We start from the raw sequence: 12,636 nt of genomic DNA, 5'->3' as shown, positions 1-12,636 counted from the left end.
GGTAGTTCCTCCTGCATCCAGGAAGCAGCACATCTCTGTGTCCCAGCTGACCCTATTCTTAGTGGTCTCTGCCTCATAACGAAACTCCTGGTCCTGTAGGGACATTTAGACCTTCAGCTCTGTAACTTTAGCTCTGTAATTTCTTTATATGTTTTAATCTTCTACAGTATTTGATATGCTATGAAGGGAAATTTACCTTTCCTAATTTAAGGCACTTAACTTTTCATTAGTCACTAGCTAAGCCTGTGTCTCGAATTTACCTTTACCTTAAAGATTACCTTAAAGTCTGGTCATGTCTATCAAATGAAAGTCATTTATATGACATTCCTCATCTTCATGCAGTTCTATATATTGACAGGGAGTGACAGTAATGTGCCATACTGCAAAATCAATCAATGCACCAGGACATTACAGCTAACACAACTGCTGCAGGCCGAATTTGCAGTTACCTCTAAACCAGTCAGCTCGCCGTCCTCCTGTTCGATGGGCTCTGCCTGGAAAAAGGCACCTGGTATGAAGTGGTTCCCTGGGACCAGAAGGGCCTGATGGGGCCTCTTCCTCTGTCTGCCCTTTTCATGCCTCTGCCCCCCTGCCTTCAGCTGCCCTTCACAGAACACCAGCACCTGATCTTTCTGGAAGTGAGAGGAAGAGAATAGCCACAGTGCTAAAATTCTTCATCCTGGAAAGATTCATATTTGAAGTTTATCTTAATGGGGCATCATGGTTTTCCTATTATATTCTGATTTAACACTGATAGTACTATTCTGCAGCATGGCAAACTTAGATCATGAAGGGTTAGAAGTTCCCTCCTTTTTTTCTTGGAAGGGTACACTTGCCTAAAACTGTACAAAAGATATTTTATATGATCGCCATTGGTCCTGTTCATTAAAATATCTTAAAGAAGCTACATGAGAAGCACAGTGTAACACTCACATCTGCAGTAAGTGGGACCTCCAGGGCAGCAGTGTACGTGGAGGGAGTGGGAGAAGGGCCAGACAGCAGCATCCATGCCTCAGGGACGGAGTAGGCTGTCTCTACAGTTACCTTCAGCAGGTTGGAGGCTAACAGTTCAGCCTCAGACAGAACTGGAGCTGACACACTGACACACACATCCAGTGTCGACCGCTAAAGGGAGTCAAATAATGAGGCACATTCATTTTTTATTCATAAACTGTTTAATTAGATTGTCTGTAAATGTCATAAATAGGTTAAGGACTGTAAAATGCTCCAGTGCTTTTCCAAACACTGCTGAGAAAATATTGACTGATTTTATTCTTTTAGCCTATAAACTGGCCATATTTAAAGATACTCTATTTTGAGCGCAGGTTTGACACACAGTGGTGGAATATTTGTCAAGGACATATAAGAATGACTATAACTAAAGTTTCAGTTCACCATAGCCTTGTTGAGACCCAGAAGCCTTCAGAAAAATCAAATGTCCACCTTACACACTAGATGAAATAATGTCTTAAAAATTTAACACGTATAAGTATTTTGATTCAAAAGTGGCCTATTTAACGGGTTCCCTTGTCTTAAATTTGTTAGATTATAATGATTCTAATCTAGTGCTGCCTTTCTAATGAAGACAACACAACATAGTGCTCATTTTCTTCACAAAAACTGTGATGAGATGGGACACTGATTAGATGCAGCTGATATTAGCAAACAAACAGTTCAAACTGTTTGAAAAAAACAAAACTAGAAATAATTTTTTTTAAAAATAATCATGTTCATCCAGGCACCCTTATCATGCAAAACTGGATGCATTTTTCTCTTCCTATTTTCGACTCATATCAATGCCGTACTCTGAATTGGCATCAGTAAATCCGTTCCACCTACAGTATATAAGCAATGCCACACCAACAGTGACACTATGATACCTCAAGCTAATACTGCAGGGTCTGCCTTAGCTGATATTCTACTTTAGATGTTCAGATTCTTTAACAACTGTACAATTAATTAAAGTACCAGAAAACAGATGACACAAAATGAGTTTGGGCTTGTGGGGCCTTTAGGGTCTGGGCTCCCCTGGTCAGCTGCCCTTTTAGCCCAGATGGTAATTCACCAGGCCTTTCAGCCAGACTACACAACTCAAAATTAGCAGGCAAAATTCCAAAACAGAACTCAGAAAAAAAAGTGGTAATAAAACTAGGAACAACACCTTATTTTCCTAGCAACAACAGTATGAAAGTTGTCAAAAATATAGTACCAGCACATCTCATTAGTGAGTAAATCAAGCACGTGCAATGATCTCTTGTCAACATATAGATGTAAGTGTAAATTAAAGTGCCATGTGTACCTTTCTGCTATAAACTGTAATTGCACTTACACACTTGTGTAAACTGCAAAAATACAGAATATGTGACCTCTTTGTTATTTGTTGCACCTATGCCCCTGCCCGTAACAATAACTGACTGATATTATTACAGAGTTATTAAGCAATCAACCTGGGAGGACTCTTTGGATGGGGGGCTGGTGACTGGATTCAGTGGGACAGTGGATGAGAAGCTGCACTGACCTGAAAACAGAGGAGAAAATCATTCCAACAGAGAGTCCTGCCCTGTACGGAAAGCTCTTTGACATCAGGTTCTGCTGTTCTGACCTCCACAGAAAGCAGCTCACATTTGGGGAGATACACCAGTTTGTCTTATAATATAAAAACATATAATTTCTAAAGTACACAGCTGTACCTTGCAGCAGCGGCAGCAGGTCGACCACAGCTTGGCCCAGCACTGCTGTCTTTGCCTCAACTTTCTTCTCCTCAGGCAGGACCTCTGTCACCGTCACTGACCACAACAAATTAATTAAAAACTGTGAGTACTGCGGGCTATACAGACAGGTATGAAGACCCCAGGCCTTCTTCTGTTTCCGTTCACCACTCAGCAAATTACCGCCAGTGTTATTACAATGATTAGGAATAATTGTTTCAGTTTAAGCTGCAGTAGACTTGTCACTATTCTCAATTTTCTGGCAGTGATTCATTAGGACCGGACCTGCTGTGTCCAGGTAGGATATCTGCAGATGGTTGACAAACCTACCAATTAGGCTATCAACAGTATTGCCATTAACTGACAACAAAATTGCAGCAAAAGTAAAAATATTATAACTTGTATAACATTTGAACTTAAAACCTGCTGCCTAGCACAGGTTGCAAGCCAGCAATATGAAACATTATACTAAACAGTATATCAGCATTATAAATTCACTCCCCTGATGTCCTTGATGGAAGTATTCTACTATTTTTTTAGGATGTGTGCCATTCCCTGTTGGTGTATCACGTGGACATAATCAGCTAAGCTAAGTGCGGGTATCAAGGAGACACAGGCGACAAATTTTCAGGGAGTCACGGCAACAACAAGAATTGATGAAAGTTTAAAGAAGAGCCAGAGTGTCCCTAGATGTTAATAAAACCTGTGTCATACACTGCTTAGCTCAACTGTCAGTTATGAGAGCTATCAGGGCACAGAGATACCTCTTCAAACTTAACTTACATATGATCGGTTTATGGGCCATATTACTGAGAGCCTCAGCGTCATTGGGGCAGTCGAAGCTGCAGGTAAAGTTGTAGTCAACATGCTGTTCCAGAGGGTCGAACTGCTTCTTGTTGGACTCTCCCAGCACCATTCCATCCACCTCAACCCGCAGAAAACTCTGGAAGCTGTCTGCCTTTTTCCGTTGCTAAAAAGAGAAGAAACAGAATATGTAACAATAGGTGGATATTATCATCCATACACCCTCTCAGCCTCAGATAGTCTTCCAGTATTGTTGATTTGTCCCTGATCATGATATGCGTCATTTAATATCCAGTACAGAGTTACTATACAATGTTTATAGTAAACTATGTAATAATGAATTGAATTACATTAAAGTCAGTAAAACCAGTTCAATTCAGGTAACCTATACTTGACATTATGTCAAAAACATATCCCATGAGTCTCAACCACTGGTATGCTGCAAATCCTAGTGATGATTGATCAGTTGTCTGGTTTGATGTTTCTGAAAAATGAAAATGGCAGTGTGAAGTGAAACTTGAAAACTGGATGTAAATACCATGCCACATGGTATTATTGAGACACATTAATAAAGAACACAAACCAAAAATACAAGCAGCTTTCTTCTTATTCCACGAGATATCCAACAGTGATATTTAAATAAATATTTACAGTCTAACATAAATTTAAAAATAGGGAAAGATGACACAAACATAAACAAATCAAAGCCTAGCTACATTAATGCACCAGTTCAATTCAGTTAACACACTGTAAACCCAATTCTGTTCATTAATAAATAATATACTCTATAATTCACAAATTAAAATCAGTAGTGGAGGAAGTATTTAGATCCTTTACCTTAGTAAAAGTACTTATACCACACTGTTGAAACACTTGATTACAAGAAAAGGCCTACGCTGAAAATGTTATATATGTCATTATAATTACAAAAATGTACTTAAAAGTATTAAAAGTAAAAGTACTCAATGCAGAAAAATGGCCTCTTTGACTGTTATACTATTATATCAGTATATCATCAGATTATTATTTATGTATGAATGTAAAAGCAGGATTATACTGTTGTAGTTGTTTGAGGTGGAGCTAGTTTTTTTCACTATTTTGTATAGGACTGCAATTAATACTTATTTTCATTATGGATTAATGTGCTGATTATTCTCGCAATTAATTGACTGATTGGCTACTAAAATTTTTTAGCAAAAATTGTAAAAACAGAGCAGTTTTGTCCAACCAATACCCTAAACCTGAAACTTATTAAAAATACATTTAAATTATTAAAAAATAATTAAAAGGACACGTTGCGAATCATCAGTTCTGAGAAGCTTTGAAGCTCGGTGTTTTTAACTTTTACCATGATCAAAATAGTTGCTGATTAAATTTCAGTCAGCTGACGAATCATTTAATTGACTAACTGTTAAAGCTGTACTTGCATATACTTTTTGTACTCTAATCTATAACAAAGCGACATAGGCTTTTCATATGTTTTGTACGCAAAAATCTTAGTTTGTAAAGTCACAGTAGCTAAAGCTGTCAAATATTTGTAGTGGCGTAAAAACTGCAGTGTTCCTCTGAGAAGAAGTCGGAAGCGGCACGAAAACAGACCTTTCCCGGACTGTTGCTTCGAACCGTGGTTGGATAACGTCTTCTTTATTATTTATTTATTTACTGGGCTAACTGAAAGTTAAAATGCACATCCATAAACACCCTAAAAGTACACCTCTGTTACTTTAGCCGTCGGTTACATTATTTAAGGCAGGCGACGTTACTTCGCTAGCATGGGTAGTGCATCACTTTTGCCACTCAAACCAACGTTGAACGAGCTTACCAGGTTATTTCCGCGGGTGACAGTTATTTTATATTCAAGTCTGTCTCTGCAGTGTTTCCAGGTGCCTCCATTATTCTAGACAAATGATCGACTAACGTTAACTAGTTTAGCCGTTAGCTGCCGTTTTGGGCGCCGGTTGCTGTTTTTTTTTTCTCCCCGTTCGAGACGAATCGGTTCGCGTTTCCACGGCAACGGTGCTACACATGCCGGTGCGTTCACGTGCCGTCTGAGATTTCAGGACGTCGGACCGGCAGAGCAGCAGTAACTTTAAAACGATACAGAAAAAGGCGTTTCAGGCCGCCATTAAAAAAAATAAATGATAAATCAACGTAATACAGTGCTTCTGCTTGTAGTGTTAAACCCGTACTGCCCCCGAGTTAGCTGGCTCTCAGGTTAGCTCTGATGCCACAATGAAATGCTCGGTATAAGTACATGAGTTGATTAAAATATAAATACAGGTGAAAGTTGCTGAGATGGTTTAAATGTAGTATTATTAACGTTAGCGCATTGCCGTGGCTCTGTCATGAAGAACCGTTTTGTCCGCTTCAGGAAACTTTGTTTTTGAGTTGTTTTTGCCCAAATCAAAGAGGTGAGAGGCTTGAAAATGATTTACAACAGAAGGTTTGTTCAAGCAAAGCAGTAAATCACTTACAGGTTATAATGGATTTATGTTTGGATTCATTTACTGTGACTGTATTTTGTAAATTTTACATGTCAGTATTAGTCTCACATTTATATTAATAAGAAAAATGTAAAATATCTGTACACAATCAGATAGATTTACTGTTTTAGAAAACTTATATAAGCAAATGCACACTGAGTAAAGTGCAGAGGAGTGTTTTGCAGAGGCATACTATTCATATACATATAATGTGCCCTAATGTGCAAAAGTTTTAGGCACTTTAGATGTTTAGATTCTTAACCATCATGTAATACCATCAGGGAGATGTCTGTTCAGCCCTGATCTCAACATTGTGGAGTCAGTCTGGGATCACATGAAGACACAGAAGACACTGAGACGGCCCCTAAATCCACAGAGGAACTGTGGCAGGTTCTCCAAGATACTTGGAACAACCTACCTGCCAAATACCTTGAAAAACTGTGTGCAAGTGCACCTGGGGGAACTGGTGCTGTTTTAAAGACAAAGGGTGGTCAGACTAAATATTGATTTGATTCCGGTTTAAGTGGTTAAACTTACATTGCCGTTGCATGGTCTTCCTGCAGATTGATCTGCAGTCCCTTTGCAAGATTCTGATTTTTTTTTTTAAAAATTAACATATATTCAACAATGAAAGTTATTCAAGAGCAATTACACATACCCTTCTTTGCTTTTCACTACAGCAGGTAACTATTGCTGTAAGTTTAGCTTTTAAAATTAGATTAAAGTAAGAAATCGAAATCTATCTTACTGGTTTCACTCTTTACTTACTAAATGCACAGCAGAATTTCTCCAGCTACTGTATTCAGATAAATCTGAGGTAATATTGAGTCTGTAATAGTGGTAGTGTGGCAGCAGGGGTCACTGCTCTCAAAGGAAACTTTGCTTGTGGCATACAGGTCATTATAGGCTATTGAGCGTAATTCCTGATTTGGGATTAGTGTTTCAAAAGGCATTAAAGGCCCTGAAAATCCTTTTTTCTCAGTCAGCTTCTTACTGTGAGTGATCTGGTCCCACTGTGCATATAAACACAAAATGGTTAGAGTACATTTAGTTAGAGCACATTTAGAGCACATTTAGTTATTTCAATTGAGAGATTTGTGTCTCTGTGTGTTCTGTCTGAGCTCATCTCACTGGTTTGAAGTGGGCGAGGGCTGAGTTGGAAAAAGTTCTGTCTTGCACTTTTGCTCCCTCAATAAAAATGAAAAAACCTTCAGCACACTGTCTTGCTTACTACTAATATATTCACGTGGGGCACTTCGCAATACCACCCAAAGCTATTTAGTAGGGGTCAGAATTTCCTCTATTAGAAACACCTTTGGAAAGATGCTTTAAGTTTCCATATGACCAAGCTCTATCCAGTTTGTGAAACAGGGTTAACATTTTTTTTGAACAAAATGGCCATTCATAATTTTTAGTGGTGTAAGAATATTTTGTTTTAATGACTGTGACTAAAGCAATTGCTTTTGTACAGTTGGCTTTATGAATGAGGAATTTCCCTAAATTGTTGACTGTGTTGGGGGAAGTATTCCGATCCATTACACAGGTAAAAGTCCTAATATAATTCTCCATTACAAGCAAAACTCCTGAATAAAATGTTACTAAAGTAAGAGTATGTCATTATAACCAAGAAAATGTACTTAAAGTAAAAGTACTCATTATTACAGATGCATAAATATGTATGCAGTATCTTACTGCTGTAGTTAGTTGAGGTGAAGCTAATGTTCCTCTATATTATGCAGGACTGCAACTTGTCTAATCAATAGTCCAAACCTAAAACTTATTTTAAAAAAAAGATTAAAATACTTGAAAGGAAAATCAGTAAATATTCACATTTGATAAGCTGGAACCATGAAATGTTTGACATCTTTGCTTGAAAAAATGAATTAAATACTTAAATAATTACCAATCAATTTTCTGTCAATATACTTTAATTCATTAAATATTCACTAATTGTCAGAGCTCCACTTTTATATACAGTTGAGCATCATATTTTATAAGGATTTGTTATATTTTTTATTCAAAAAAAAATCTAAAGTAAAAAGTAACAAAAGCTGTCAGTTAAATGTAGTTGAGTAAAAAGTATATTATTTTTCTTTTAAATGTAGCGGAGTAGAAGTTGCATGAAAAGGAAATACTCAAGTTAAGTACAAGTACCTTAAAACTGTACTTGAGTACAGTACTTGAGTAAATGTACTTAGTTAGTGTAGTTAATTCTACAGATCATTACACGAATATAAACACCGAGTAGTGTTGAACCCGTCCTCCGCAACGCAGGGGGCGCTCCACCTCCGAGCCACCGCCCTTCAGTTACCGTTAGCTTGCGATGCTCGATGCCTAAACGGCAGAGCTAACTACTTCCGGGAATTTTATTATCAATGATTTTGTCACTTGTGTGAGATTAAAACACTACTCTGGTGTTTGTCTTTTGTTGTTGTGAAAAATGTCGTACAACTACGTGGTAACAGCCCAGAAACCGACGGCAGTGAACGCCTGCATCACAGGTAATTACCCGCTGTTTGTTGTTTTTTTTCTTGCAGTTGTGCAGCGATGAAACATTTGCCACCTGCGTGCTAGCTGAGATCCCGCGCCACAAGTAAAGTGCCCCAGACGGGCCTGTAGCAGCCGCTAGCTTTTGTTTTGCTAAATCAAATGTTTACTTGCCACATTAGCCATTGCTTATCTACATGCAAGTCATGGCTCACACGCGTCTTATCTGTCCGATCCGCTGAACCTTTCGCTGGTTCTTCTGTTGGGTCTAACGTTAGCTGTTGTCCCCAATCTGGCTAATCTTCAGATCAAAATGTGTTTCATTTTTGGTGACAGTCGTTATCATTAATAACATACAGTATTATTACCCCTCATTTACTCCAAAGTGTGTGACACATGCAAGCAGAGCGTATTTACCAATCTGTGTTTTTCTGACATGGAAATAAGAAAAGCTGGTTTCGTCTTTTGATAGCTCTGTGTAACTGTGATGGGCAATTAGTCGAGAAAATAAGTAGCAGAATAATCTATAATAAAGATAATCATTGGTTGCAGTCCTGTTTAAGGACTAACAACTACAACAATAAATCGTTGCTGTAAAGAAGATGTGCATGAACACATGGGTAATAATAAGATAATGATATAATACGGGACTCTAGACTACCTTTTTACATAGGTTGTACTGGTGCATGTAACTTTTTCATTTTACAGCTTTTTTTTCTTCTTGTCTCACATTATAGTAGACTGATGGTCGGACAAAACAAGACATTTGCTGATGTCGCTTTGAGTTCTAGGAAACTGAGTGTTTTGTTTTTTTGTTTTTTTTTGTAGACCAAACAATTGATCGATTAAATGAGTTAGTAATCGGCAGATTAATCAATAATGAAAATAATCGTTAGTTGCAGCCCTACTAGCGATTTTGAAATAATGAATCACTGAACCAGAAGTTTCTATTAACCCAAGCATTATGTGCTCTCAGTGGTGCATTGGTCAGTCACCCACCCAATGTAGTGAAACAAATCCCGACTGCTGGGCCTGTTTCAGAAAGCAGGTTTATCAAACTCTAAGCCCGAACTCTGAGTGGATGAACACTGAGTTGGGAAACTCAGAATTTTTGGTTCCAGAACAGCGGATCTGAGTTATTTCAGTCAACTCTTAGTGTGTCCACTCTGAGTTCAATTTAATCCAGTGGGACTAGAGAGATGGATGTGTAGCAATGCACATTTATTTTTAAGAAAACACAGCAGCAGGGAAAGAGCCTGAGTTGGAAAAAAGATTTAATAAATGAACACTGTTAAATTTTATACAGCGCTGTCCACTAGACCACATTATTTACCAGACTTTAATTTCCTTAATGGCTGCTAAAGTCCTGAAATCCTACTGTTTGTTAGATTAAAGGTTTAAATATATTTATTCAGATGTAATGTGATGGGGGAAAAAAGTGCTGCTGGCAGCAGAAGATGAAAATATAGATTAAACGGATAAGACATACAGTAATTTTATAGATCTATGATTGTAACTTCATAGTCTGACCCAGCAGTAAGCTAATGATTTTGGTGATTTGCTGTTAATGACAATATTTCAATATGTCATAAATTTAATATATAGTAACTGAAATACATTTGAAACAAGTTCAGACTATATGCAGCTTATATTCAAAACCTCACCTTTAAACTACATTTAGTCCACTTTTTAAATGTTAAAGTTTTTTTTCAGCCGCACCACAATCATCTTCACTCAGATATATCACATAATCCACATTATGATATGATAATTATGATAGGAATTTCCCATCAGTGCGATCAGTCACACCGTGAGAAATGATTATTTATAAATCAGTTTCTTATGTGGCTCAAACTTCACACTGATTAATGCTTGGTAAATGTTTCAGTGCAGGGAACTGATTGACAACCTGACAGTTGCCTCAATGTCCACAGAGTCACAGTGTTATAAAGACAGTGTAAAAGTTTTATTCTGACCTGAGGATGAAGCCACGATTTGTAATATTTGATTGTAAGAGACCACTGCCTCTGTCCTTACATCGATGACTGATCATTAAAGAGGTAACGTTAGTAGAGAGAGGTCTTGGGTAACAAACTAATGTCCAGTTAGGATTTTAATCTTCTCCTAATGTAAACTTCTGCAAATTAATGTGCTCCTATATGCGCTTTCATATGGACTGTATAGATGAGGAAATGAAGCGCCTTGCCAGGCAGCTTCTTCAGGTCCGGCAGAAGGAAACAGACTCAGGCTCTTCAGAAGAAAACCTGCCAGCGAGCAAGTTAGTTTCACAGAGTCAACCTCAGTTTCTGGAACGAACGGAAAACCCAGAGTTTCACTCATTACAGGGTTAAGAGACTCAGAGTTTTCACTAAACCTGCTTTCTGAAACAGGGCCCTGGCACAAACCAGCATCATACCGGGTACAAGGGAGACAGGTGGTGGAGTTGTTAGCTCGGGCCTGGCTGGGCCTTTAAGGGCCGGGGACAGGTTTAAGGGAAACTGCAGTATTTTTTTTTCTTGACGAAAAAGCAATCAATAGTTCTCTTAATTTTAAATATGTTTTTAAAGTTGTGGTGTTGCTAACGGAGGAGCACAGAGCCCGGTTTCACACATCCACACATGCACTCTGGAGCCGTGTAATAGTGTAACAGTCACAGGGGCCATTTTCTAAATTGAGTACGTTTAATACTGTACTTAACATTTCTCTGATTATACTTACATACTGTTACTAAAGAAACCTTTTCAGTGCAGGACTTTTACTTGTAATGGAGTGTTTTTACAGTGTGGTATTAGTACCTTGACTAAAATAGAGGATCTGAGTACTTCTTCCGCCACTGACATTAAACTTATTATTTGGCACATACAGTATGAAATAACTCTTATCCTCAGTGTCTACCTTCCTTTTTAATATTTTTCCGCTTAATAGTGATAATATGACTCAAAGATGACGCTCTTTCTTTCCCCATATCTGTATGAAAAGGCTTCTCTGCCAGCCCTCCCTGTAATTCACAACATACCGTGGTGATGTAGATTAAATTCCCAGAATCCCAGACCTTTACAGATGAATATACAGGTATAAAATCTGCAACTGTTAAGTTATTTCCACCGTTGATTAATCCATCAGTTGCTTCTTCAAATGTCCAAAAAATAGAACTGCCAATTATAAGTCATCAGAGTCTAAATGATGACTTGAATTGATGTCTTAAATCAGCTTTTTTTGTTTGAATAACAGCAAAAAAAACCAAACAAAACTACAGTGGTATTCTACATTGGAATCAACTCGTTTTTATCAATAAGTGATACAATTTTCTGAACTTATCTGATTGCTGTAGCTGAGTGAATTGAACCTGTTTGGCCATGATAAAATGTTGCAGTTTTTTTTAATCAACAGAAAATACTATCTTCTGGTTATTTTCTCAACATTTTCTTGCTTTTCTTTCTTTCACATTGTTATTATACTATAGAACCTTATTATGAATGAAAAACATTGGGTTTTTTAACCGTATTTTTGTAATACATCACAGGTAGAGCTCAGGTAATTTGTGATGGGAGTTTAATATTTTTGACTGTTGATAGACTGACCAAGTAAATTGAAGTCATAGCTGATACAATAATAAATAGGTGAAATAGTTGTTAGTTTCTGTCGTACTCTAAATATCCTTTTAAAAGCACCGATAATCATGCTGCAATATTGCCACAGTATTAAAAAAAATATTTGTAAAAGAAAATGATTAATTTTGATTTGATCAATCTTGCTGTCATCTTTTCCACCTGCTGCTCTCACCTTAGCAGCAGTTTATATAACATAATATAAATGTTGATGTGTCTACAGGTCACTTCACCTCTGCGGAAGACCTCAACCTGCTCATAGCCAAAAACACACGGTTGGAGATCTATGTGGTCACAGCGGAGGGGCTGAGGCCCGTCAAAGAAGTGGGCATGTATGGAAAAATTGCTGTCATGGAGCTCTTCCGGCCCAAAGTAGGTGTCGTTTGTGTGTCTGTGTCTGTGTCTGTGTGTGTCTGTGTGTTTGCAGTTGGGAACAAAGTGAAAAGTTTTTCAAAATAGACTAGTTGGTGGGCTGTTGAAACCACTGGTTAACTCATCAGATCTATTTTCGATTCTGGCTGCTCGGTGGGCAAGTTTATTGACTAC

At 37.8% G+C, this 12,636-nt stretch overlaps 1 protein-coding gene across 1 annotated transcript in view; it reads left to right on the top strand.

Moving 5' to 3' along the window:
* The first annotated feature begins 8,280 nt into the window (after positions 1-8,280).
* Positions 8,281-12,636, top strand: part of ddb1 (damage-specific DNA binding protein 1) — a 46,006-nt gene continuing 41,650 nt past the window's right edge. The window contains exons 1-2 of the mRNA XM_040122400.1: positions 8,281-8,496; positions 12,314-12,462. Coding sequence (XP_039978334.1) covers positions 8,436-8,496; positions 12,314-12,462 — 210 coding nt within the window. The 5' untranslated portion in view covers positions 8,281-8,435. The remainder of the gene's footprint in view (positions 8,497-12,313; positions 12,463-12,636) is intronic.

Source organism: Xiphias gladius, chromosome 1, assembly GCF_016859285.1.
Source record: "Xiphias gladius isolate SHS-SW01 ecotype Sanya breed wild chromosome 1, ASM1685928v1, whole genome shotgun sequence".
NCBI classification, from domain to species: domain Eukaryota; kingdom Metazoa; phylum Chordata; class Actinopteri; order Istiophoriformes; family Xiphiidae; genus Xiphias; species Xiphias gladius.
This window is presented reverse-complemented; position numbering and strand designations above follow the sequence as displayed.